This window comes from Nematolebias whitei, chromosome 7 (assembly GCF_014905685.2).
Source record: "Nematolebias whitei isolate Nwh7 chromosome 7, NemWhi1, whole genome shotgun sequence".
Classification (NCBI taxonomy): domain Eukaryota; kingdom Metazoa; phylum Chordata; class Actinopteri; order Cyprinodontiformes; family Rivulidae; genus Nematolebias; species Nematolebias whitei.
The window spans coordinates 39,814,085-39,837,178 of NC_056504.1; the positions used below are offsets into that span (position 1 = coordinate 39,814,085).

The following is a 23,094-nucleotide window of genomic DNA, read 5'->3' on the forward strand; positions in this document are numbered from 1 at the left end:
ATGTAAAAATTAATATTTCAACATACGGAAGGTAAGAAATACAAGAATCAACAACAAACAATGTAAATATCTGAAGTGTATTTTTTACTTTTTAGTTTGGAAAACGCCCCATTCGTTTAAAAGGAGGGGCGGGGCTTAAAGATGCAGCTGGCCACTAGGGGGCGCCTGTGCTTTGTGGCTTCAACTTGAGGCTCCTGGCGTCTCTTTTTTAACATGTGGCTATGGTTTATGTTTGAAGAATCCACTTCATGTTTTGTAATCTTATTTTCCTCAGTAGTGACACCTTTTGTTCAGAGGGAGAACTGCAGAGAGGGCAGCACATCTGGAGCACAGATATAAAACTCATGGTAGCCAAACGGAGTATGATCTTGTTCTACGTACACATATAAATGATGTACTTTTAGTTTTCTCAGTGGCGACTCCTACAGTTTATGAGTAAGTCTGCAACGAGTGGGGTGTGTTTAAACTGACTGAACTCAGGTCTTGATTTGCTCGCATCAATGGATGCTCCATTCATACCTAATCCTGATGCGTCGTCATTAAATCTGTTGACTGCAGGAACGCACAAAACCACTTGAAGTTTTTAATAGCCTTTTCTTATTTACAGTATGTTTTGGTTAAATCAAATTTTAGATTTAGACAAATATACTAAACAAAACTAGTAAACCCACTGGAAGTAAAGTCGTTGGAACTTGATTGTTAGAATAAACCTAATAAAAAATATAAAACATTTTATATGTAACTAGAGAAATTGCATTTCCTGCTAAAATGCAGTGTGAATGTTTATTGCTGAATAACTTGCTGAAAAACAGCTGAAGTCAGCTAAAAAAAAACATTTTGAAATGTAGCTGAAATGGAAACAAAAGTCTAAATTAGCAGAAGAAAGCAGAAAGAACATGTTTGCTGTATTAGGTTTAAATAAGCAGAAATTAGCACAAAAATTAGGAAATGAGCTAAAAATTAGCTAAAAGTAGCTGAAAAGACAAAAAGAAGCTTAAACTACCAGAAAGAAGCAGAAAGAACTGAAATGAGCTACAAAAAATTAAAAAAACGAAAAAGTGGAATTAGATGAAAAAGCTAAAATTAACATCAACAGTTAAATAATTAATTAATTAATTAAATAGTAGCTGAAAGAGCAGAAAAAGTTGAAACTAAAAAAAAGCTAAAATAAGTGGATATCTGAAAAAAGCTTAAATTAGCAAAAAAAAAAAAAAACCTGTTGAAAAGTAGCTAAAAAGCAGAAAGCAGCTTAAACTACCAGAAGTGGAGAGAGCACATTTTTGCTGAATTAGGTTGAAAAAAGTGGAAATGAGTGTAAAAAATGTGGACTTAGCTGAAAAAGCTAAAATTATCATAAAACAGCTAAATAGTAGCTGAAATAGCAGAAACTTGCAGAAATAAGCTGAAAGGAGAATAAACTGAAATTATCAGAAAGAAATTAGAAGAAGCACAAAAATGTAGTTAGTAGAAAGAACCTGAAAGAAGTACAATACAGCTGAAAGTAGCTGAAAAAAAGTTTAAAATTGCACAAGGGAGCTGAAAGAAGCTGAACCGGAACAAAATGTGAAAGGAGCAGTAAAAGGTTGTAAACAGATCTAAAGACTTGAACGATGTAAAACGAGCTAAACTCATTTTCTCTGAGAAAAAAGTGACAGAAAAGGCTAAATATTTCAAAAAGCTAAAGTTGCACCAATACCAAAAGTCATAGCACCTTTCTCCTGAACGAGTTGAATGTTTTGATATATGAATTGTTGAAATAGCACAAAAATAGTGGAACGAGAAAGAGTACGAAAAACGTACAAAAGAAAAATGGATCACAATAGTGTGAATCCTTCATAAGTGTTCATACAAATATGTAACATTTTATATGTAAATATGTAATGAGGTTTAGATGATGGCAGTGTCTAAAAAAACAACTCAGTAGGAAACTAGTACCTGATTGATTCAAGTTTTTGGGAAATTGCATGAAATAATTTGTCTTAGTTTAAATTTTTATTAGTACTATTATTCTATTGGTATTTTACTGCAAATTTTATCATACTTTTATTTTTATTTAACGCAATTTTATTTATTTTTATCGTATTTGTATCTACAATGTTGCAATTCTTGTGACGCACTTTGGTCAGCTGTGGTTGTTTTTAAATGTGCTATATAAATAAACTTTGAATTGAATTGAATTGAGACTAAAAGAAAGAGAATAATTTAAAAGTAACCTGGCGTAAAGATGCAGCGAAGGCCTCGTGGGAGCCGTTCAGTCGGGTTCTGAACTGGGAGCAGATGCTTCGAGCCAGTTTGGCAGCGCTCAGACTTTCTATTGCATCCTGGGCGACTTTTCGCTTCCACTCGGGAGTGATGGCCGGAGGGTTTACAAACGTTATCCTGTGGATTATCTGTAAGGGAAACAGAGAAACGCATTACAGCTCCCTCAGAGTTCATCGATCGCTTCATGTTTTCGCGGTTTCCGTCCTGAAACCTGACCTGTTTGATTTGTTCCCACACGAATCTCGTGACGGAGGATCCTGAATGAAAGGTGACCTCCACATGATAGGCAGCATTTAATAACTGTGACAAACAAGAAAAGATGAGCTGAAGAGTCCAAACATCAAAGATATCCAGTTATCCACAGGCCTTTGACACAACTAATGAGAGTTTAATGGTTTGCCTAAAATTGTCTTTATTCAATTATTTTTTTATGATAGTGCTTTTAGCCAGTCTGATCGTTTTGTTTTCTTTTTTAAAGACGGAACAAACAATTGCTGGTTATGTCTGGACTGACGTTCCTAAAGGCACCCCAGACCCTAAAATATGACCGAAACTTATTTAAGGGCTTTCTCACTTCTTGAGAGCTACATGAAATCATTGCTTCTTCTCCACACACTCCCCGTCACCTGTTTTAGATGATCAGAAGTGATGTTGTGGACAGAGGAGTCGATGTTGGACTTCTCCAGACTGCTGAGGCAACGCTCCAGAGTCCCCACAAAACTCTCCCTCAGATAGTCCACGGAGCTGATCAGCTTATTCGCCACCGCCTGATTCAAACGCACCACTATCAGCTCCTGGATGGAGTGGATGCAGGATTTGATTTCCTTTGACGTAACGGGCTCTCCGTTAGTCGTTACGATGATGTCTGCAGATGAAGAGAAAATTATGTGAGATAATGTGCGACATGTGGAACCAGTTAGCACAGAGAAGTGTTACAGATGCCATGAGCCATTCATTGGATGTTGAACAAAATGTTTTGATGCTCCGTTTCCTTAAGAGAGTGAATCCGTGTACAATGAAGTGATTTATGCGGTTATGATGACAAAATAAGTAATAAGTAAGTTTGATGGTTTTATAAGCAATTTTATTGTCTTGCTGATGACACAAACAAAAGTTTATTTAAGCTTTTTTTTCCCCTCTGTGCTCACACATCACTGAACACATGAAACAATCTTGGGTTTAGTGACCTCCATTCCTTAAAAAAAAAAAAAAGAAATGTTGCCGCCTTTTTGCCAGAGTGTTAAACTAAGATCATCTTAAGGAGGATGGAGTTATGGCTGATTTGGTTCTGTGGGATCTGTTAGAGCTCAGTTTGAGATGAGGATGACTCCCAGCTACTCCCATATTGTTGTGTTAGTTAAGGTCGATTCGCTGTGGTGGCCGTCTTGAATTTGCCTGACTCAAAAGTTGATCGGTTGTAGATGAACATCACAAACTTGGTCATTTTGAGTTACAGCAGTCCCTCACTTATCGCGGGGGTTACGCTCCAGACACCCCTGCGATAGGTGAAAATCCACAAAGTAGGGGCATTATATTTATTTTAGTACTCATATATATTTCAAGCATTTATAAACCATTTCCACACTCTTGCAATGTTCTTTAAAATGTTCAAAACTATCTAAACAAACGGGGACTAAAGGTTCGGTTTGAGCTTGAATATTTTAAATAAACAATCCATGCTGCTTGTGTGGCTCACTCAGGTATAAGACTATGAACGGAGCTTTAGGGACACACAAAAAATAAAAAATGATATTGCCACGCTAAGAAAAATTTTTTTAAGCCACAATATTATGAGAATAAAGACGTACGAGACTTTTTTTTTGCATCTCTCGTTTTTTTTCCCCACGAGTCGGATCCACGATGCTACTTGTCAATCAATCCTGTAGGCGTGTCAGCAAGTGACCAATCCAAAGCTCGTTACCTGCAGAGAGCTGCTGCAGCCCATCAGAGCGTACCACCTTACTGTAAGCAGGTTCAAAGTCCTGATACTGATAATAATCTGATGCTGATGTGTTAACAGATTAACCATCTCCTTATTTGTAAAACCAACACTTAACAAGATGCTCAACATTCTTTATTTTACCACAGTTAAAATGCAGTAAACCTGCTTTATCGCGTCCGAGTTTGGATAATATTACGACTCATTTATTCAACCTTTATTTAGACAGGTAAATCCCATTGAGCCTCGAGGACTCATTTACAACAGATACCTGATTTCAACAAAGAAAGATGACAACAATGGACAACAGCGACAACAATAGACAAATATAAAAAGCCATACAGATTTTATTTTATTTTTTTACAAATAGGATGGCAAAAAAAGTAACAAAAAACAGCTAGATTATAAGGCGAATGTAGAAAACTAAAAACAGGAACATGTCTGCATTAGTCCTTGCCAGGAGCCCAACAGATTTTTAAAGCCAGCTTTTTTAGCTTCGGGTTAGTCATTTGCTGACACGCCTACTGGATTGATTTGCAGGTCACGTCGTGGATCTGACTCGTGGAAAAAATAAATTAATAAACGAGAGCTGCAAAAAAGAAAAAAGTCTCGTACGACTTTATTCTCGTAATATTAAGACTTCATTTGACTTTATTCTTGTAATATTAGGACTTTACTCTCGTAATTTTATGGTTTTTATTTTTTATTTTTCTTAGTGTAGCCTTAAAGCTCCATCATAACAGACACCCCCCCCCCCCCCCCCCCCAATCCGAAGCTGTCTGCTGTGTGCCCGCCTGTTGTGTGTGTCTGCTCTGCTGACTGGGACAAACAGTCTCAGAAAAAAGAGAAAGGCAGGGGCTGGGGGGGGGGGGGGGGTTGTCGGGGCCAGGGGGCGGCTTGAGTGAGACGCGCAAAGTCAGTTTTTTTTTTTAATCACTTTTTTTTTATCACAATACACAATTAGCAATGAGGAAAGACAGACCCCACCCCTCCTTTCTCTTTCCGAGTCTGTCTGTGCCATGACAGACAGCCTCAGAAAGAGAAAGGCAGCCTCAGAAAGAGAAAGTAGGGGCTGGGGTCTGTCTTTCCCCATCACCAATCGTGTGTTGTGTGCAATCTTAACATTGAAAACCCACAAAACTGTGATTCCATGAAAGATGTACCACAAAGAATCAAGGGACAACTGTATATCACCATCAAGGAAAGCAGTGTTTTGTTAAAGACAGTTTGTTTTAAATTATTGTTAACAATTAACGCATCTGCAGCTCCAACTGTAAAACAGCCTTACAGAAAACCTAAACATCACAGGAAACCAAGACGATAATATTTATATTCCAGAAGTTGGGTTTCAACTTGACTTTGCCATGACTCAGCACATTTTATGTCCAATTAAACAGGCTCAGTGGGCTCAAGGGCAGGTTTTGATTTTAACATATGCCAGATTAACGTGTCAGACTGTGTTTGAATTAATAATAGTTTATTACTTTAAGGAGTGAATGAGTTCTGGATCAGCAAACAAAAAGGTTTTATTGAAAAAGTTGACACCATGTTTGGCCTTTAAATCCAGGAAGTAAATTCAAAAAGTAGGCGTCCTAGAAAAAATGCATATTGCCCGCTGCCTTGCTGGACAAAAGTTTAGCTCAAAATCTGTGAAAATGAGGAAGTTAGATACATTTTTGTGTTTGGTAAGGTTGATTAGCTGTGGTGGCCATCTTAAATCATGCTGACCCCTAAAGATAAATTAGGTGCAGAGGTACACCTAAAGATTACGGTACTTTGAGAGTTTCAGTAAAATCCATTCAGCTGTTCGAGGCGTATTACTAAAAGACAGAAACAAACGCAGACACATGACCGCCTGACATGCATGGTGCATGCACCAATTAAAAAAGTTGAAAAAAAAAATTCAAACTTCAGATTTTCTGAACAAACTTGCTTTGCCTTCTTTGTTTAGTGGCTAGATGAGGTCATTTAAGCTGATCTAATGATGTAATCAATCAGTATCAGTGAAAAACTGCATTTGTCTGGTTTTATATACTGATGACGGTAAAACAAACCAAAGCTCAACCCTTAAACCGTGTTTTCACGTTTCAGAGAGTCACTCCAGATAACCTGCTTCTTGAACATAAACAGGAGTACTGACAGCAGCAGTCGATAAAAGAGGGTTTTTTTTTTACCCCCTCAGCTACTTAACTCAACAGTTCAGTCAGACGGAGCTAAACTTTGTGAACTTGTTGCAAAATCCAGAAAGCTCTGCCCCCCACAGATCAAAACAAAGTATTAAGTGTCTGAAATGGCTTCAACTCGGGCTGGAAACTGGAAATCTCTGGTCAGAATCAAACAGGCAAAATCCCAAATAAACTCAACAGACAAATAAATAAACAGCATCAGAGTGTTAGAGTTAGTTATGCTCCTATATGAAGGTATATTAACGAGAAACGTTTTTCTTATTAGACCATTTATCTTTAAAAGTAAACTAGACACATGAGCAACTGCTGAATAACTGTGAAATCACTGATTATCAAAGTCTTTAAACAACAAATCCATGCTTCCAAAAAGAAACAAAAACTTAAATACAATATGTAATAGGAAAGAACAAGTTATCTATCCATCCATCCATCCTTCCTTCCTTCCTTCCATCCTTCCATCCTTCCATCCTTCCTTCCTTCCTTTCCTCCCTCTCACTTAGGAAAAATTTAGAGTTAGCAAACAGCCTAACGTGCATGTTTTTGGTCTGTGGGAGGAAACCAGCGTACACAGAGAAAACCCATGCAGGCACAGAGAACATATAAACCCGAACAGAAAGGGCCCGAGCTGGGATTTGAACCGGCAACCTTCTCGCTGACAGGCAACAGCTCTACCAAATGAGCCACTGAACTGTCCCAGACAGACTCAGACTCATCAAAATATGATCAAATTGACCAAATCTAGATCAAAAACCTACAGAGTCTACAGGAATGTAAGCTCATAACAAAAGGTATACTAACACAAACTTTCTTTGAGATCTGAAGAATTTAAAAAAGATCTCATTTTTAAAACATGGTTTTTATTTTTCAATTGAATGATTAAAAAAGTGCTAAAAATGGTTTATGTGGAGATAAAAACTGAATATATGTCTCAGAAATCAATGAGTCAACTTTTCATATCGCTCAGACAGCACATACAAAATCACTCAGATAAACTACTAATCACCATTTAATTATATGAACCCATTTAAATTCCAGCGGTGAGTGTGCATCTAAAACAAATGTTTCCAGAAGAGTCATTTACTTTTTTACTTGAATTTGACACTTTATCTGTGCTGCTGATCACCCATGCTGCTGATTTCTTGCCTTTAAGCTGCTATAATCATAACCAACTTCTCACAGCAGACTCATGTTCAGGCTGCTGTTTAATACACCGTATTACACTGCCTGGCCAAAAAAAAAGTTGCCACCTGGGTTTAACTAAGCAAATGGGTACGAGCCTAGATCCATTTTCTTCCGCTTATCCGGGGTCGGGTCGCGGGGCAGCTTAAATAGGGAGGCCCAGACTTCCCTCTCCCCAGCCACATGGTCCAGCTCCTCCAGGGGAATCCCGAGGCGTTCCCAGGCCAGCCGAGAAACACAGTCCCTCCAGCGTGTCCTGGGTCTTCCTCTGGGTCTCCTCCCGGTGGGACGTGTCCAGAACACCTCACCAGGAAGGCGTCCAGGAGGCATCCTAACCAGATGCCAGAGCCACCTCAACTGGCTCCTCTCGACGTGGAGAAGCAGCAGCTCTACTCTGAGTCCCTCCCGGATGATCGAGCTTCTCACCCTGTCTCTAAGGGAGAGCCCAGACACCCTGCGGAGAAAACTCATTTCGGCCACTTCTATCTCGTTCTTTCGGTCACAACCCAACGCTCGTGACCATAGATGAGGGTAGGAACGTAGATTGACCGGTAAATTGAGAGCTTCGCCTTTTGACTCAGCTCTCTCTTCACCACGACAGTCCAGTACAGCGCCCGCTTCACTGCAGACGCCGCACCCATCGATCTCATGCTCCATTTTTCCCTCATTCGTGAACAAGACCCAAAGATACTTAAACTCTACCCTTTTCCGGCTCAAGACCATGGCCTCGGATTTGGAGGAACTGATCTTCATCCCGGCCGTGTCGCACTCTGCTGCGAACTGCTCCAGCGAAAGCTGTAGATCACAATCTGATGAAGCCAATAGGACCACATTATCTGCAAAAAGCAGAGACGCAATCCTCCGGCCACCAAAACGGATCCCCTCAACACCTTGGCTGCGCCTAGAAATTCTGTCCATAAAAGTTATGAACAGAATCGGTGACAAAGGTCAACTTTGGCGGAGTCCAACTCTTACGGGAATGAGCCCGACTTACTGCCGGCGATGCGGACCAAGTTCTGACACCGGTCATACAGGGACCGAACAGCCCCTACTAATGAGCCTCCTATTGGATAATTACTGCATGTGCAATTTTCTGTCAGCTGGCAACAAGTTATTTAACCCCAACTGGTGCAATGAGTTGCTTCTTATTTCTTAAACAACCATGTAGAAGAAATAAAAGACTGGTTTCCAGTTGCAGTGGCACTGAATTTTGAGTGTTTGTAACCAGCGAGTTCAGCGGATGCACCGCTGGACCACTTTTATTGCTCGAAAAAGGCGGTGAAATACACCTGCTCTATATTACAGTTCTACTTGTCTGGCAAAGCGAGGCCTGAGAGGCATTAAACACTCAACCTGTGTTGGTCTAGAGCAGACATCCAGCAATAAAAAAATAAATAAACAAGTGAAATTTGCAAAATAATGAAGCTCTAGAAGAACAGTTTGAGTGCCCAAGACTCAAAAGTAGAATAAAAATAAACATATAATTGTCACCCTGCCTGTGGTTTATGCTCCAAGTTTCCTCACTAACCTTTAAACTCTAAGTTGGCTGCATCCTCCAGCAACTGCTCCTTCATGCTGCTGAGGGTCTCCACGATCATCTCCTTCATCTCCTCCTGTTTTCTGTTGGCGATGGCCATCAAGGAGTTGAAGAGTTCGCCCTCTTTCTCACGGGTGTACTCCAGCCTGCGAGGGGTTATCTGCAAGTCCCTCTGCATGTCGAAGGCCTGCGGGGAAGTGAGGCAAAGGGGACAAAAGTCCGTTAGCGTTTCTGTCAGAAGGAGTGAGGCTCAAAACAAACAGAGACCAGCTAATCCATGCAGTGCCTGCAGCAAAGCTCACGTGATGGTGCTGAAGTAGGAAAATCAAACATTTTGTACGTCATCTTCTGACCTGGTTGATGAAAAGATCTAGACATCGACAATGAAGCTTGTTAAGCAGGTTGGCGGCCTCCACTTGTACGCTTTGGAGCACTTGGCGAGCAAACGGAACCAACAACCGATGCAGTCTTTCAAACGATTCACCCAGCATGCTTTGGGGCTTGGCCCCCGGGGTGGGGATCTGCGTGGGGGCGCCACAGGAACAGCTTCCTGTTTGATTATTTAAGAAACCGAGTGAGAGTAGCTGCTTGTGTAAGGGGCTTTTCTCCCTGTCCTTCTCCGCCCGGCGGCCGGGTTCTGGAGAGGCTGCCAGCGTGGTGTCGGGGACACGAATGAAACAGATGGGAAAGTAGATCAACTCTTTGACCTTCCAGATCTCAGCCGCCTGCTCTGAGGTCAAGGAGTCCTGGTTGATGGCATAAAGAATGATGGGAATTGCGTTGACAGTGCAGTCTTCCAGAGCTTCTTGTATGGGCTGGACACTGGAACAGGGCACCACCATCACCTTCGCCTCCTGGTGACAAACCACAAACAAACCTCAGAAATATGATTCTCATTTCAAACATATACAACTGTAATATGGACAACAAACAGTCCAAATTAATAAGACTGAACAATATAGTTCTTTATTTGTCCCTTGGCACAGAAATATATATTATTGAAGCAGCAAAAGGGACGGATCAAATAAGAAATGTAAATAAAAAATGCTCAAAAACGAGAAAAGATGCACAGAAATGGAAACGCAAAATAGAGTTACTTAAAGACAGCAGTGAACAAAATCAGCAAAATTAAAATTAACCACCTTATGTACAGACACATCAAACAGTGCCATTGGATTCATCTGCCAAATGTTTACTGAAGTTAGCATCTCACTGGGCTGCAACAAGTCAGTGATGATCACAAATTATTTTTTAAAAATTGGATCAGTTTTCTATGAACACTAGGTATCTTTCAATAAACTGGAACAAAATTACACAACTCTTTAGCTCTATGGCGCATTTAGGCCATTAAAACATAAACATAACTTTACTCAAAGCAACTATGTGAATGAATAATAGCCCTTCCAAAATGTTATGGTACTAAACCACGAGATTTATTTTCAAATAAAATCATTGCTTCACATTTGCTCCAAGTTGTAAACTTGTTTCTGTGTTCAACACTTTCTGTCAGGATGATTATGAGCAAATACAGAATATTATCATAAAAGAAATGAATAAAGTAAATTAAAAATGATCTGTGCATTCATTCCAATGTATTTCTATATTACACATGAAATCTTACGAGGTCAGCAAGGTCAAGTTTAACTGCTTTAACAAGTGTTTGTTCCAAATAAGCTCTGTGCCTTGTGATAAATTTACACAAAAGCTCTCATATAGATGCTCACTGAGAAAACAACAAGTGTTTAGTCTCTACAACACATGAGAAAACCATGAAAGCAAAGATGGTCTCACAACACAAACAGGTTTTTTTCCATTAAATTTTCCAGGAACATTAATTTGTCAGGAGGTTTTGTGTATATATGCTGACCTCTTCACCTTCACCCGAGGAGTTTTTGTCTGCAGAAGAAGCTGCCATAAAGATGAAGCGCAGGGAAAAAAATAACACTAAACCTCAAAGCTAAACCTAAATTTCCTCTCTAGGGCCACAGATCTGCTGATGACTTTTTCCACTCTAAACAAAAACCTAATTATTTCAACCGACAGCAAAAGAAGTAAACTTTTGTGTACAATGTTTTACAACAATTAGATAAACTAAAAGACATCATGGGCTGTCGGGAGATGAGGTGGCGATTCAAAAAAACAGAAGCATTTTCAGTCAGTCACTGATTTTTGTTCGAGCGACCGGAGTCATGGGAAAAGGTTTTGAGCAGCTAATTTTGAAAATCATGAGCTATTTTTGCACGCATTTTGGTTTGAAGAACTGTATTCTTGGCCGTGCGCATTATTTTGCTGCCCACCTCGGCTCGTTTTGTACTCACCTTGACAGCTAATTTGAGACAAAATTGTCCACACAAATCTTTCAAACATATTCATAACTGAAACGACAAGGCATGCTTGGCTCAATGAAGAAAACTGAGAAACTCTTCAATGTGCCTGTCACAACAACAAATTGTGCTGGGCGATTAATTGTCTCAGAAATTATTGCGATAAACAATAATATTGTTTGAAATTTGACAATCAATAATTATTGCCAAATTTAAGGAGAAATGTTTGCTGATTTGTTTTGCATGTACAGTGGTACCTTTTTTCAACCAACGGATGACAATATAAGACTGAACCGAAGGATGGATAGTAAGGGAGTGAGCAGCGTGTCTTAAGAAAAATGGGAGGGAAGCCCCTTGACGTGACATGGGCTGTCCTTCGGTTCTCAAAATGGCGAACGCTCTGTGTGGTTTGAGCTCTTTAGCATAGCATTTTTCACACAAAGATTTTAATACAAAAATCAGTAAACAAGTTCTCAGCTTCTTTTTGCAGAGAAAAACAACTTTTTACACTAAGGCACAAGTTTTGACAGTGAATTTTGGAGCTTCGACAAGAGGTTTTTTCCCTGATGTCGGCCTGTTAGCTTAGCTCGTAGCTATGTGCCTCTCATTTTAGCAAGCTGACGTTTTGATAACCTAGCCTAGCATAGTCTTGTAAAACTTTATCCAGAATAACAAATCTAACATAGAGGTAAATATGTATAAGTGTTAGTAAAGTTATCTTTGTTGTCCTCAATGAAATGCATTGTTTGTCTGAAATCTTTGCTCTTCTGCCAAAAAAAGAAGAAAAAACGCAAGTACAATAAGGTCACAATGCACCTTCAATTTTCAAATATTATTTTATTGAAAAACATACCCTTGAACAATATCCTAGAAACAACACAAACTTGTTTTAACTGGCCATGAGGTAGTGCTCTGAAATATTAATGAAGTTCAGGCAATTGTTGTTAAAACTAAAAAAAAAAAAATTTTTTAATCGGTAAAATCAGTTTCTCATGCAAGTATCGGCCGATTTCCCAAAATTAAGGAAATCGTCCGGCCGATTTATCAGTGCACCCCTATATTCAAGACGCCCTCTTGAACGCTGTTCGCCATGTAGTCACCAACTGTTGCGAGTTCTGAGTGAGATATGAGAGATCCTTCAGTTAAATGAGCACGTTTTAATCACCAAGTACTGTTCCCGTTTTAAACAGCTGCTCAGACAGTTTTAAATAAAATTCAATCACATGCCTTTTCTATTTCTGCACACATAAATGCTCCAAAATATTTGTGTTGGTCCTGGGAATGTCTGCGATGAGGCATAACAAATTAAACTGCCCGAAGTGAATAAATGTTCTTGACCCTTAATAAATATCAACAAAAGTAAATCCATAAATAGTCCCGCGAGGGAAACCATGACAGAGAAGACAGCCAGAGAAAAGAGGCAGAAACAACCAACACCCGAACAAAGGAGACCGTCAGTCCTGTCTCCAAGAAACAAGAGGCGAGTCCGCCTAAAGAGTGTCTTTGGAACAAAGATAGCCTGCAAACATTCACTTACGACCAACCAAAATCAACGCAGTGTTTGAATTCATGCAGCCTGTTCCCAATAACAAGTCTGTGGGTTGAAGTTACTGCTCTGTTTATATCTTTAAAGCATGGCATTATTCCTGGGACCAAATTCTAAAACAACAGAGAAGATAAATGATCTTTATAAAAAAGAAGAGCTTTCTTCTATCTGCATATTTAAGGGGTGACTGTTAACATCACAGCCCTTTGTTAACAGGAAGACGGACTTATGCGACCTTGTGGAGCGGTCAACAAACATGGAGCATATAAAAAAGCATTTTAGACACATGGTGATAGTTATGGCCCCTTCATGTCTTCACAGCTGAACTGAGTTTAAAGGCAACGTAAACTCCAGGATGATGAAAAAACTAATCAGGAGGCCTCTAAAGCACAGCGCTGTGATTATAACAGAACAGTGTGAATACCACGGCGAGCAGAGAGATTCTGTGGGTTTACTTTTTGCTCAGTGATAACGGCTCTGTCTTATGCATTCAGCAGGAGCATAAAGCGCTGCAGCACACTTCAGCTTGTTCAGTGTCCAGTTAAAGGAAGAAGATCATATTCATCGAGTGCAGTTCATCAAACAGATTCAGAGAAAGATCAGCCCACTGTTTTTATATAGGACAAATATTGAATTATGATTCGCACAACATCTAAATAAAACTAGCATCTGTTTAAAGAAATGCTCGTCAACTGCTGCCTTGCAAACCAAAGTTTTAAAGATCTTGAATGATCCGTTAGTGCTTGGAGTACATGACGAGGATGACAACTACCATCACACTGAATTTTCTGTCAAAATGATTGAGTAAGACATTTTTGTGTGTGCTAAGGTTGATTAGATCAGGCAATACTCCTAAATCAGGTCACCAAAACTTCAACGTGTACAATGAATGATTTTGTTTAGATTTTCATTAAAATCTGTCCATTGGTTTATGAGAGATGTAGCAAACAGAGAGAATGGGTCAACAGGGGTGAAAAAGATCTTGTGCTTGGTGTAAGTACCAGTAATGAAGATGACTGACCGCTACTTCCATTAGGGCTGGGTGATTTTATCGAATATACTCGATGTACCACAAGTTATTAAATTTACAATGGTTAAAATGGCTCTATCGCATGTGTCAAACTCAAGGCCCGGGGGCCAAATGTGGCCCTTGTTGACGTCTTATCTGGCCCCTAAGATGATATGTGAAACACAAAATACTTTTATCTCTTGAATTGTTTCAGTAATCTTTGATTATGATGTCAAAAGCACAACAGAGAACATCAAATGAGACCAATCAAACTCTTGTTGAGGAACCTGTGACCAAGAAAAGATGTCGGGTATCTGATTTGAGTTAATGTAGTTTCTGAAATTGGCCCTTAAGTTTGAAAAAGCTTTTAATTTTAGCCCCCTTTTGTAAGTGAGTTTGACACCTCTGCTCTACCGCAACCATTATTATTAGACTTGAAAATCTGTGTAGTTCTTTTTCTCCCGTCTGTGCCAACGGTATGCAACCCCTCCTTCTCCCTCACTGAATACAAACCCAGGCCCTCACCTGCTCCCCCCACTTCCTGCTTCTCCGGGTGGGCGGAGTTTAGCAGACGTAAACACAGGAGAGGATATCAAAGAGCAGCTTAGCTGCTGAACAAAAAGGAAAACAATGGCTGTTATTTGGAGATGGTTTAGATTTAAATTGTCAGATGAGCAGCAGAAAAAGTGTTTTCTGTAGACAATGCCGAAAACAAGTCCCGGCAAAAGGTCGGCACCAGGAACTTTTTTCACCATAAGTGGAGTATGAAGCGTGTGTGTAACTGCAGCTGCAGCTCCGACTGTTGACTGCAGCCTCCTTCCCCGAGACAAACTCATGCTGAGCCTTATGAGAGGAACAGTGAGAGATGCCGCAACATTAATAAAGCAGCAGCTTATCATATCGATAAAGACACAGTCCCAGTTTCAACTGTGGAACAACAAGATGGCTAACTTTAGCCGTCTTGTTAGCTGTTAAGGACCATGTCTTTAGGGATATAAGCTGCTGCTTTATTAATGTTGTGCTACTCTCACTGTAAGACTTGAAAATCTGTGTACAGTAGTTCTCCTTTTTCAGCCCGTCTGCGCCGCCATCTTCACGCGGCCTCGCCTTCTCCCTCACTGAATACAAACGCAGCCCCTCACGTGCTGCTTCACACATGCTTACTAACGTCGTGAAGGCGGCGCAGCTGGGGAGGATTATTATTTAATATATGTAAATAGTTTATTTTTAGACATTTGATTTGTACAATTACAGCTGTTTGTTAATAAATGTGCCTGTGTGACCATTGGGACAAAGCTTTGACTCAGAAATATATTTTTGTTATTACTTTATGGAAAGAAAAAAAAAATGATATACATCGTATATCGTGATTTATCTTGAAAATATCAGTATTAATTTTGGTCCATATCGTACAGCCCTAACTTCCATACCACATTTTAGCTTACGATCAGTGAAATTAGCTGAGCTGTAGCCATTTTTGTGTTTGCTAAGGTGGATTAGCTTCAGCATACTACTTTAACTTAAGCTGACTCAAATATTAAATCCATTGTAGATGCACGTTCAGTGATTACTTGATGAGATTCATTAAGATCCACCCATAGGTTCATGAGATAATTCGCTAACAATAACCTACACATGCACACAAAAATCCCCTGATGATTATCGATGAGAATAAAGTAAAAAGTAAAACCTTTCCACTCAAGTTCCCACATTTCAAAGACACTTTAAAAAAATTTATATCTGCGACTCAGCACCTTGTTTTTGTCTGAAAACATCAAATATGTTGATTTATTTCATGCGAGTCAAAAACTGATGCAAACTGATTTATAATACAAATAATAGTAATGACGGATTAATTACTTTCTAAATAAACCTTCTCTAATAGATTAGATTATGCAAAAATCTTGATTTCGGCTTTAAAAATGTTTCAAAATTTGTTTTGGTTGAGTCAGTGTCCTAGAATTACCAGTATTTGTAACCATGACGACTGTATCACAGCCAAGCGTTTGAGATCTTTTTTTTTGTTTTTTTTTTTACACGACCCAGTCATGTGAATCGCACCAGACCGGTGGCTTTACGTAAGGGAACCGGACGGGTGGGCCGCCCCGAGTCAGGGACGAACAAGCTCATTTTCTCGGACTGTGTGATGCTCGTTAAACGGCCTCGGTCTAAACATTACAGGCCCATTTTACACGTGTGCCACATGACAGGAATGACTACAATCCTTTCACACCACTTAACTTCAGAAGGATGCTGGGATTTTTAGGTCACAATGACTTTTGTTGTCCAACATTTGTTCTTTTGTCTTCACAACTTAAGTCTCTTTTAACAGAGTTAAAAAGACCGACTGTATAGGAGAGCATGTCTAAACAGCAGAGCAAATTAGGAAGAGAAAATATATTTTTTAACTCAGTAGCCCAGAAAATAATCCTCTCTGCTCTGTAATCTGTTGTTCTGAGCTGAGCCATGTGAGCAAAAATGTGTTAGACAAAAATTTTTTTTTTTTTTTTTTCTCGTTTGAGGAAGATTCGTCTTCCAAAAGATAAACAGATAAATATAATACATTATATAATCTGAATAAATTGTGATGCAAAGCTCATCATAATTTACATCAGAAGCAAAGTTTAACATTTTAAATTAAAAAAAATATATGCAATTACCAGTATATATAAAATAAAATTAACAGCAAATGAAGAAAAAATATGTATTTATGTAGAACACAATAGTATCAAGCCCATAATAACTCTAAAAATATAACTGTGGCAACTTTGAATGCCACTGAATTTAATTGTCTGATTATTTTTGTCCTAATATTTTTATTAATCTGTTTACAAAGTCTCCAAGCACATAACAAGGACTTTCTAAACAAAGGTGACACTTTTGTTAGCTTCTTGAGTTTTACAAAAATATTAAAATTCTGTTCATATTTTGTTTAAATATGGTTTAGGAAATTAAAAAAAAAAGTAAGTTCAAGGTTTTGTTGCACAAAAATAAATAAATGACAACAATTCTGCCTACCTGAAGCATGGGGTGATGCAGAGTGATTTCCAGCTCTGCCAGCCTGTGAGCCGGGTCCTCACACTCCTCGTGGATCTCCAGGTCCTCCCGTGGAACCGTATCCCAGCGGCTTCGGTTAGCAGCCAGCTGATGCACCAGCTCGTACTGACCGGGCAGCGCCAAGCTGAGCCGGGTCTGTCTCCCGTGGGTGAAACACAGCTTCCTCCTCTTGCAGACGATCCCGTGGACTCCCTCGCACACCTCTCCAGCCTCCGAGCCCAGCGGCAGCAGCCTCTCCCCCAGAAGGCAGTTGAGCAGCTGGTAGCGAGCGGCACAGTCCTGACCCAGAACCAAGATGTGTGGGGCAGCACCCACGTTGTTACGCAGGAACTCTTCTTCATGACTTGGGAAAGAAATGCAGCTGAGCTGACCTGTGGAAAGATTAGAAAAAAATGTGCATGAAGCAGACTTGATTATCAAAAAATCATTACTAGTACCGTTGAGTTTTTTATTGACTAATGGTCAGAACCGTGCAGTAAGAGAGGAGACAGAAGTATCTTTCTCATGAAGTATATTGTTTAGCAACACAAAATACATCAAAATATTAAGTATCCGTCATCATTCCTTGAGCTACATCAAACTCCATGACCTGAAGAAGCCTCAGAAAAATCCCTTTAGGCTCACTCATGCAGAATCCTTTGACACTAAAACAGTTGTATAACAAAAAGAAGAACAGTTGCCCCCTTCATACAGTAGACCGCTGCGTGTTTGACATTAACACCGTATTCTCTAAACCCACATAAAGATCCCACATGCTGAGCTGGTCACAACCTTTACCAAAAAACAAAAACTAAATAATGCATAACAGCATCTACAGGAAGCTCAGTTTGTCCAGATGAGTCCACCACCGACGTCTGATCCATGAGTCAGTTTAAAGACACTTCAACTGGTTTGGGTTTAAAGATTCAATTCAGCTAGTACTGGTATTAAAGAGCCATTTCTTCTGTTTTAATGTATCTAACAAGCTTCAATCAAATCGTCAAATAAATAAATAAAAACTGTTTTACTTCACTCGACTGATCAAATCTAGACTTTTTCTGAAATTCTTTAGATGAAAAAAATCTGAATGTTAAGTTTAAATCTAAAATGTATTAATTTTATTGGTGCTTTTGCATTTAAATAGCATTTTTTTTTAAAGTTCATATAATAAAATATAATTTAGTATGGTCAAATCTACTTGATTTTCTTTCATGTAGTTAAAACGTGGGGTTTATGTGGAAAAAAAAAAAGAAGATGATTTTACAGCTTTTATGGCAGCACAATCCTCAAGACTCGAGGTGAAAAACCTGAATAATTTCCATTACATGGTGGAAACTGTTCAACTCAATGCAAGCCTTCCTCACTTCATCAAAATGGATGAGAAAAGATGTTTCTGATTGTGGTGTGTGAAGCGGCAGTGACAAACATTCAGCTATCCTCTGTGCGGATGTGCATTTACTAGAAGGTTGGTATAGAGTCAATATAAAGCTGACTGAGTCTAGGACAAGCTGTTGGCAATAAAAAGGCGAATACAGTAGACCCTCGCTACGTCACGGTTCGTTTTTCACGGACTCGCTCTATCGCGGTTTTTCAAAATAAGATTGGACACGACAAACAATTGACTGATGGATGGATGAGCCGCACGATCGGCGTGGAATTTTTATTTTAAATAATTTTTTTATTATTTAGCACCTCCTGCACCTCTGTTCAGCCCACACTGCAGGATAAGTTTCCTTCTGCAGCTGCTCAGCTGATCTCCATGCAGAGCAGAGAAGTGGGTGTAGCCAAGAACGCTTGCAGGTGCCTGAGAGCAGCGGAGGAAGAGAGAGGAAAATCATGACATTCTGTGCTCTTTTAGAGCGTTAAGAGTTTAGAAACATTGTTTAGAATATTGCAATAGTGTGGGAAGGGTTTAAAACGCCATATATATATATATACACACACACACACATACAGGTCCTTCTAAAAAAAATTAGCATATTGTGATAAAGGTCATTATTTTCCATAATGTAATAATAAAAATGAAACTTTCATATATTTCAGATTCATTGCACACCAACTGAAATATTTCAGGTCTTTAATTGTTTTAATACTGATGATTATGGCATTCAGCTCATGAAAACCCAAAATGCCTGTCCCAAAAAATTAGCATATTTCATCCCACCAATGAAAGACAAGTGTTTTTAATACAAAAAACTCCAACCTTCAAATAATCATGTTCAGTTATGCACTCAATACTTGGTCGGGAATCCTTTTGCATGAATGACTGCTTCAATGCGGCGTGGCATGGAGGCAATCAGCCTGTGGCACTGCTGAGGTGTTATGGAGGCCCAGGATGCTTCGATAGCGGCCTTAAGCTCATCCAGAGTGTTGGGTCTTGCGTCTCTCAACTTTCTCTTCACAATATCCCACAGGTTCTCTATGGGGTTCAGGTCAGGAGAGTTGGCAGGCCAATTGAGCACAGTAATGCCATTGTCAGTAAACCATTTACCAGTGGTTTTGGCACTGTGAGCAGGTGCCAGGTCGTGCTGAAAAATGAAATCTTCATCTCCATAAAGCTTTTCAGTAGATGGAAGCATGAAGTGCTCCAAAATCTCCTGATATTGACCCTGCGCTTGATAAAACACAGTGGACCAACACCAGCAGATGACATGACACCCCAGTGACTGTGGAAACTTGACACTGGACCTCAAGCAATGTGAATTCTGTGTCTCCTCTCTTCCTCCAGACTCTGGGACCTTGATTTCCAAAGGAAATGCAAAATTTACTGTAACCAGAGAACATAACTTTGGACCACTCAGCAGCAGTCCCAGGCGAGATGCTTCTGACGCAGTCTCTTGTTCAAGAGTGGCTTGACCTGGGGAATGCGGCACCTGTAGCCCATTTCCTGCACACGCCTGTGCACGGTGGCTCTGGATGGTTCTACTCCAGACTCAGTCCACTGCTTCCGCAGGTCCCCCAAGGTCTGGAATCGGCCCTTCTCCACAATCCTCCTCAGGGTCCGGTCACCTCTTCTCATCGTGCAGCGTTTTCTGCCACACTTTTCCCTTCCCACAGACTTCCCACTGAGGTGCCTTGATACAGTACTCTGGGAACAGCCTATTCATTCAGCAATTTCTTTCTGTGTCTTGCCCTCTTGCTTGAGGGTGTCAATGATGGCCTTCTGGACAGCAGTCAGGTCGGCAGTCTTACCCATGATTGCGGTTTTGAGTAATGAACAAGGCTGGGAGTTTTCAAAAGCCTCAGGAATCTTTTGCAGGCGTTTAGTTACGTTGCTGATTCAGATGGTTAGGTTAATAGCTTGTTTAGAGAACCTTTTCATGATATGCTAATTTTTTGGGACAGGCATTTTGGGTTTTCATGAGCTGTATGCCATAATCATCAGAATTAAAACAATTAAAGACCTGAAATATTTCAGTTGGTGTGCAATGAATCTGAAATATATGAAAGTTTCATTTTTATCATTACATTATGGAAAATAATGACCTTTATCACAATATGCTAATTTTTTTAGAAGGACCTGTATATATATATATATATATATATATATATATATATATATACACATAATATATATATACACACACACACACACCACACACTAAAAAAACTACTACTTACTATTTGTACTACTATCTCTATTTTGCGGTTTTTCACTTATCACAGGGTTTCAGGGTACGGATAAACGAAGGACTACTGTACTGCAATAATAAAAAGACACAAGGCGAGGTCAGTGAACAAGGCCAGGCTGATTCTGGCAGATCCTGATCACCCACTCCATGGTGAGTTCAGGTTGCTTCCATCTGGACGCAAGTATCCGTAGGACGAGCAGACTGAAAAACTCATTCATCTCTGTAGCCACCAGGCTTCTCACCAAACAGTGATGATGTACTGTTATTTTAATGTCTTAATGTTATTTTAATGTCTTAATGTTTTGTCTAGTATGGATGTTTAGTGTGCTTACAGACTGTGAAACAAATTGCCCCTCGAGGATAATGAAAGATTCTTGAACTATAAAAAGGTTTGATTAACTTTTGGTAATGTTTAACCAGTTGCAAGTTGAAGAGAGAAAGATCTGTCTGAGGAAGGCTTTACGAGTTGACTTTTTTGTGTGTGCTTTTTTCTCCCTTTATGTTTAACTTAAATAAATTCTATTTTATGCATTTATGATTTACTCCATTGTTTTTTCTTTTATCCTGACCCCACCCAGGAGGGATGCTGAAATGCGCCATAAGGTCATCGTCAGAAAGGCACTGAGGCGGTGTTTTGTTTCCCCTTTCATTAAACTGTTTGAACTGTTCTTTTGCCTAGGGGGTTTCCATCACATGCATAAAGCATCCCTGCTTGTAAGGATTGATATTGATAATGTAATAAAAAAAATCCATAAACAGGAGGGGATGTTTGAGAATTTTTGGTATGAATATTTATATTATATTATGTCCTGCTTCTGAAATGCATGCCCAAAATATTCTCATATCTCAGGCCTGAAGGCCGACTCGCAGTGCCTCCTTGGCGTTGTCGCCATGGGAACATGCCCAAAACATTCCCTTATCTTCATCTGGTGGCCGACTCGCCGACAGCCATGGATTATGCGTGCGACTGGAGCTGGCTATGAGGGAACACCGCTGGATAAAAGTCTGCAGCAAACTCGTTCGACGCTCATTCTGTGACATGTTCCATGCATCATGTATCTGTGTTTGTAATCTGCTTTGAATGAGTGAGTAAAATGTTGGGTTAAAAATCTCCTGCTCTCAAGTGTGGTTCTTTTTGATTAAGTAAGATAAAGCGAGAATATTTTTCTCCAACAGGTAACAATTCCAACTGAGCGCAAAAGAGCTTGTCTTTAATTAAGGAGCAAAAATGATCATTGCAGTTAATTAATACACTCATGCACTGATAATACATAATATCAAAGCCATTTGTACAAATTAAGAGATGTGTGATTTATGCTAGAAATTGTCTTTTCTGCAACGTCCCAACATGGTCTCAGGTCAACTCAACCTTTTTCAACACCTGTAAGTCTAGAAAAAAAGACATTTCACTCATTTTTTTAATTGATTATTTACCGTACTTTTTACTAATATTAGTTCATGTTTCATTCAAAAATTTTTTATAGTTTTATAGACAGTAAAGGTAATTGTGGCTGCAGTAGCTCGGACTGTCGGTGCCACAGTTTGTAATCCCGAGGTTGCGAGTTTGAGCCCAGGTTGCGTCAGGAAAGGCATATGGTGTTAAAACATAATGCCGTATTGCGGCAGTAAATTACTTCTAGTAAATTGTGCCGCTCCAGGTGGCTGCATGTTGGAGCAGCTCTGTTACTTTCATTCTGAGATTTTGCTATTGGAAACTTTAATTCCTGGTTTTCTGGATGTAAATCACAATTTTTTGGATGATTGTTTCCTCTGATATCGGATGCTGTGCAGCTGGAAGGATTTTTACTGAAACTGTTTTTGTTTTGGACATTTGTTATGATGCGTAACCATGGCAACAAGGCAGTTTTCTACAACCAACAGCAGCTGATTAACATCTCAAAAGCTCAAATAATATCTCAACTACAGCCCCAACTCTCAAATGATTTGAAAAGGATGTTCTGTGGACGCATTCTCATCTACCTGCCAGCTGTGTTCGAGTGCCTGACCACTGAGATCCTGGAACTAGCAGGAAACACGGCTCATGACAGCGGAAGGACAGGATCGTCCCTCTGCACCTGCAGCCGGCTGTCTGCAGTGATGAGGAGCTCGGCAGACTGCTGGGAGGAATGACCATCGCTCTGGGAGGAGTTCTGCTCGGCATTCAGATGGTTCTACAGCCCGGGGGAACCAAGAGGCCAGCTGAGTCTGGGTGGACGGATCGGACGGCGTCTGCAGCCAGTTTCTTAGGATCCACTGTGGGATGGACCTTTACAAGAGATCCTTCCTGTCTACAGCCATCAGCATCTATAACATCTCTTAATGAATTGAGGATAACGAGTTACAACAACAAATAATTTCCCTTTGGGATTAATAAAGTATTTTTGAATTGAATTGTATATTTTAAGCAAGTGCACTTGCTCTGGCGTGCCCTGAAGGAGGAAGTA

The 23,094-nt window shown here is 39.8% G+C and overlaps 1 protein-coding gene across 1 annotated transcript in view; it reads right to left on the reverse strand.

Annotated features, from left to right (window-relative positions):
* dstyk (dual serine/threonine and tyrosine protein kinase) overlaps positions 1 to 23,094 on the reverse strand; it is a 33,669-nt gene that overhangs the window by 8,719 nt on the left and 1,856 nt on the right. The window contains exons 2-7 of the mRNA XM_037678868.1: positions 17,001 to 17,410; positions 9,457 to 9,957; positions 9,095 to 9,290; positions 2,889 to 3,127; positions 2,479 to 2,562; positions 2,214 to 2,390 (exon numbers count right to left, since the gene is read on the reverse strand). Coding sequence (XP_037534796.1) covers positions 2,214 to 2,390; positions 2,479 to 2,562; positions 2,889 to 3,127; positions 9,095 to 9,290; positions 9,457 to 9,957; positions 17,001 to 17,410 — 1,607 coding nt within the window. The remainder of the gene's footprint in view (positions 1 to 2,213; positions 2,391 to 2,478; positions 2,563 to 2,888; positions 3,128 to 9,094; positions 9,291 to 9,456; positions 9,958 to 17,000; positions 17,411 to 23,094) is intronic.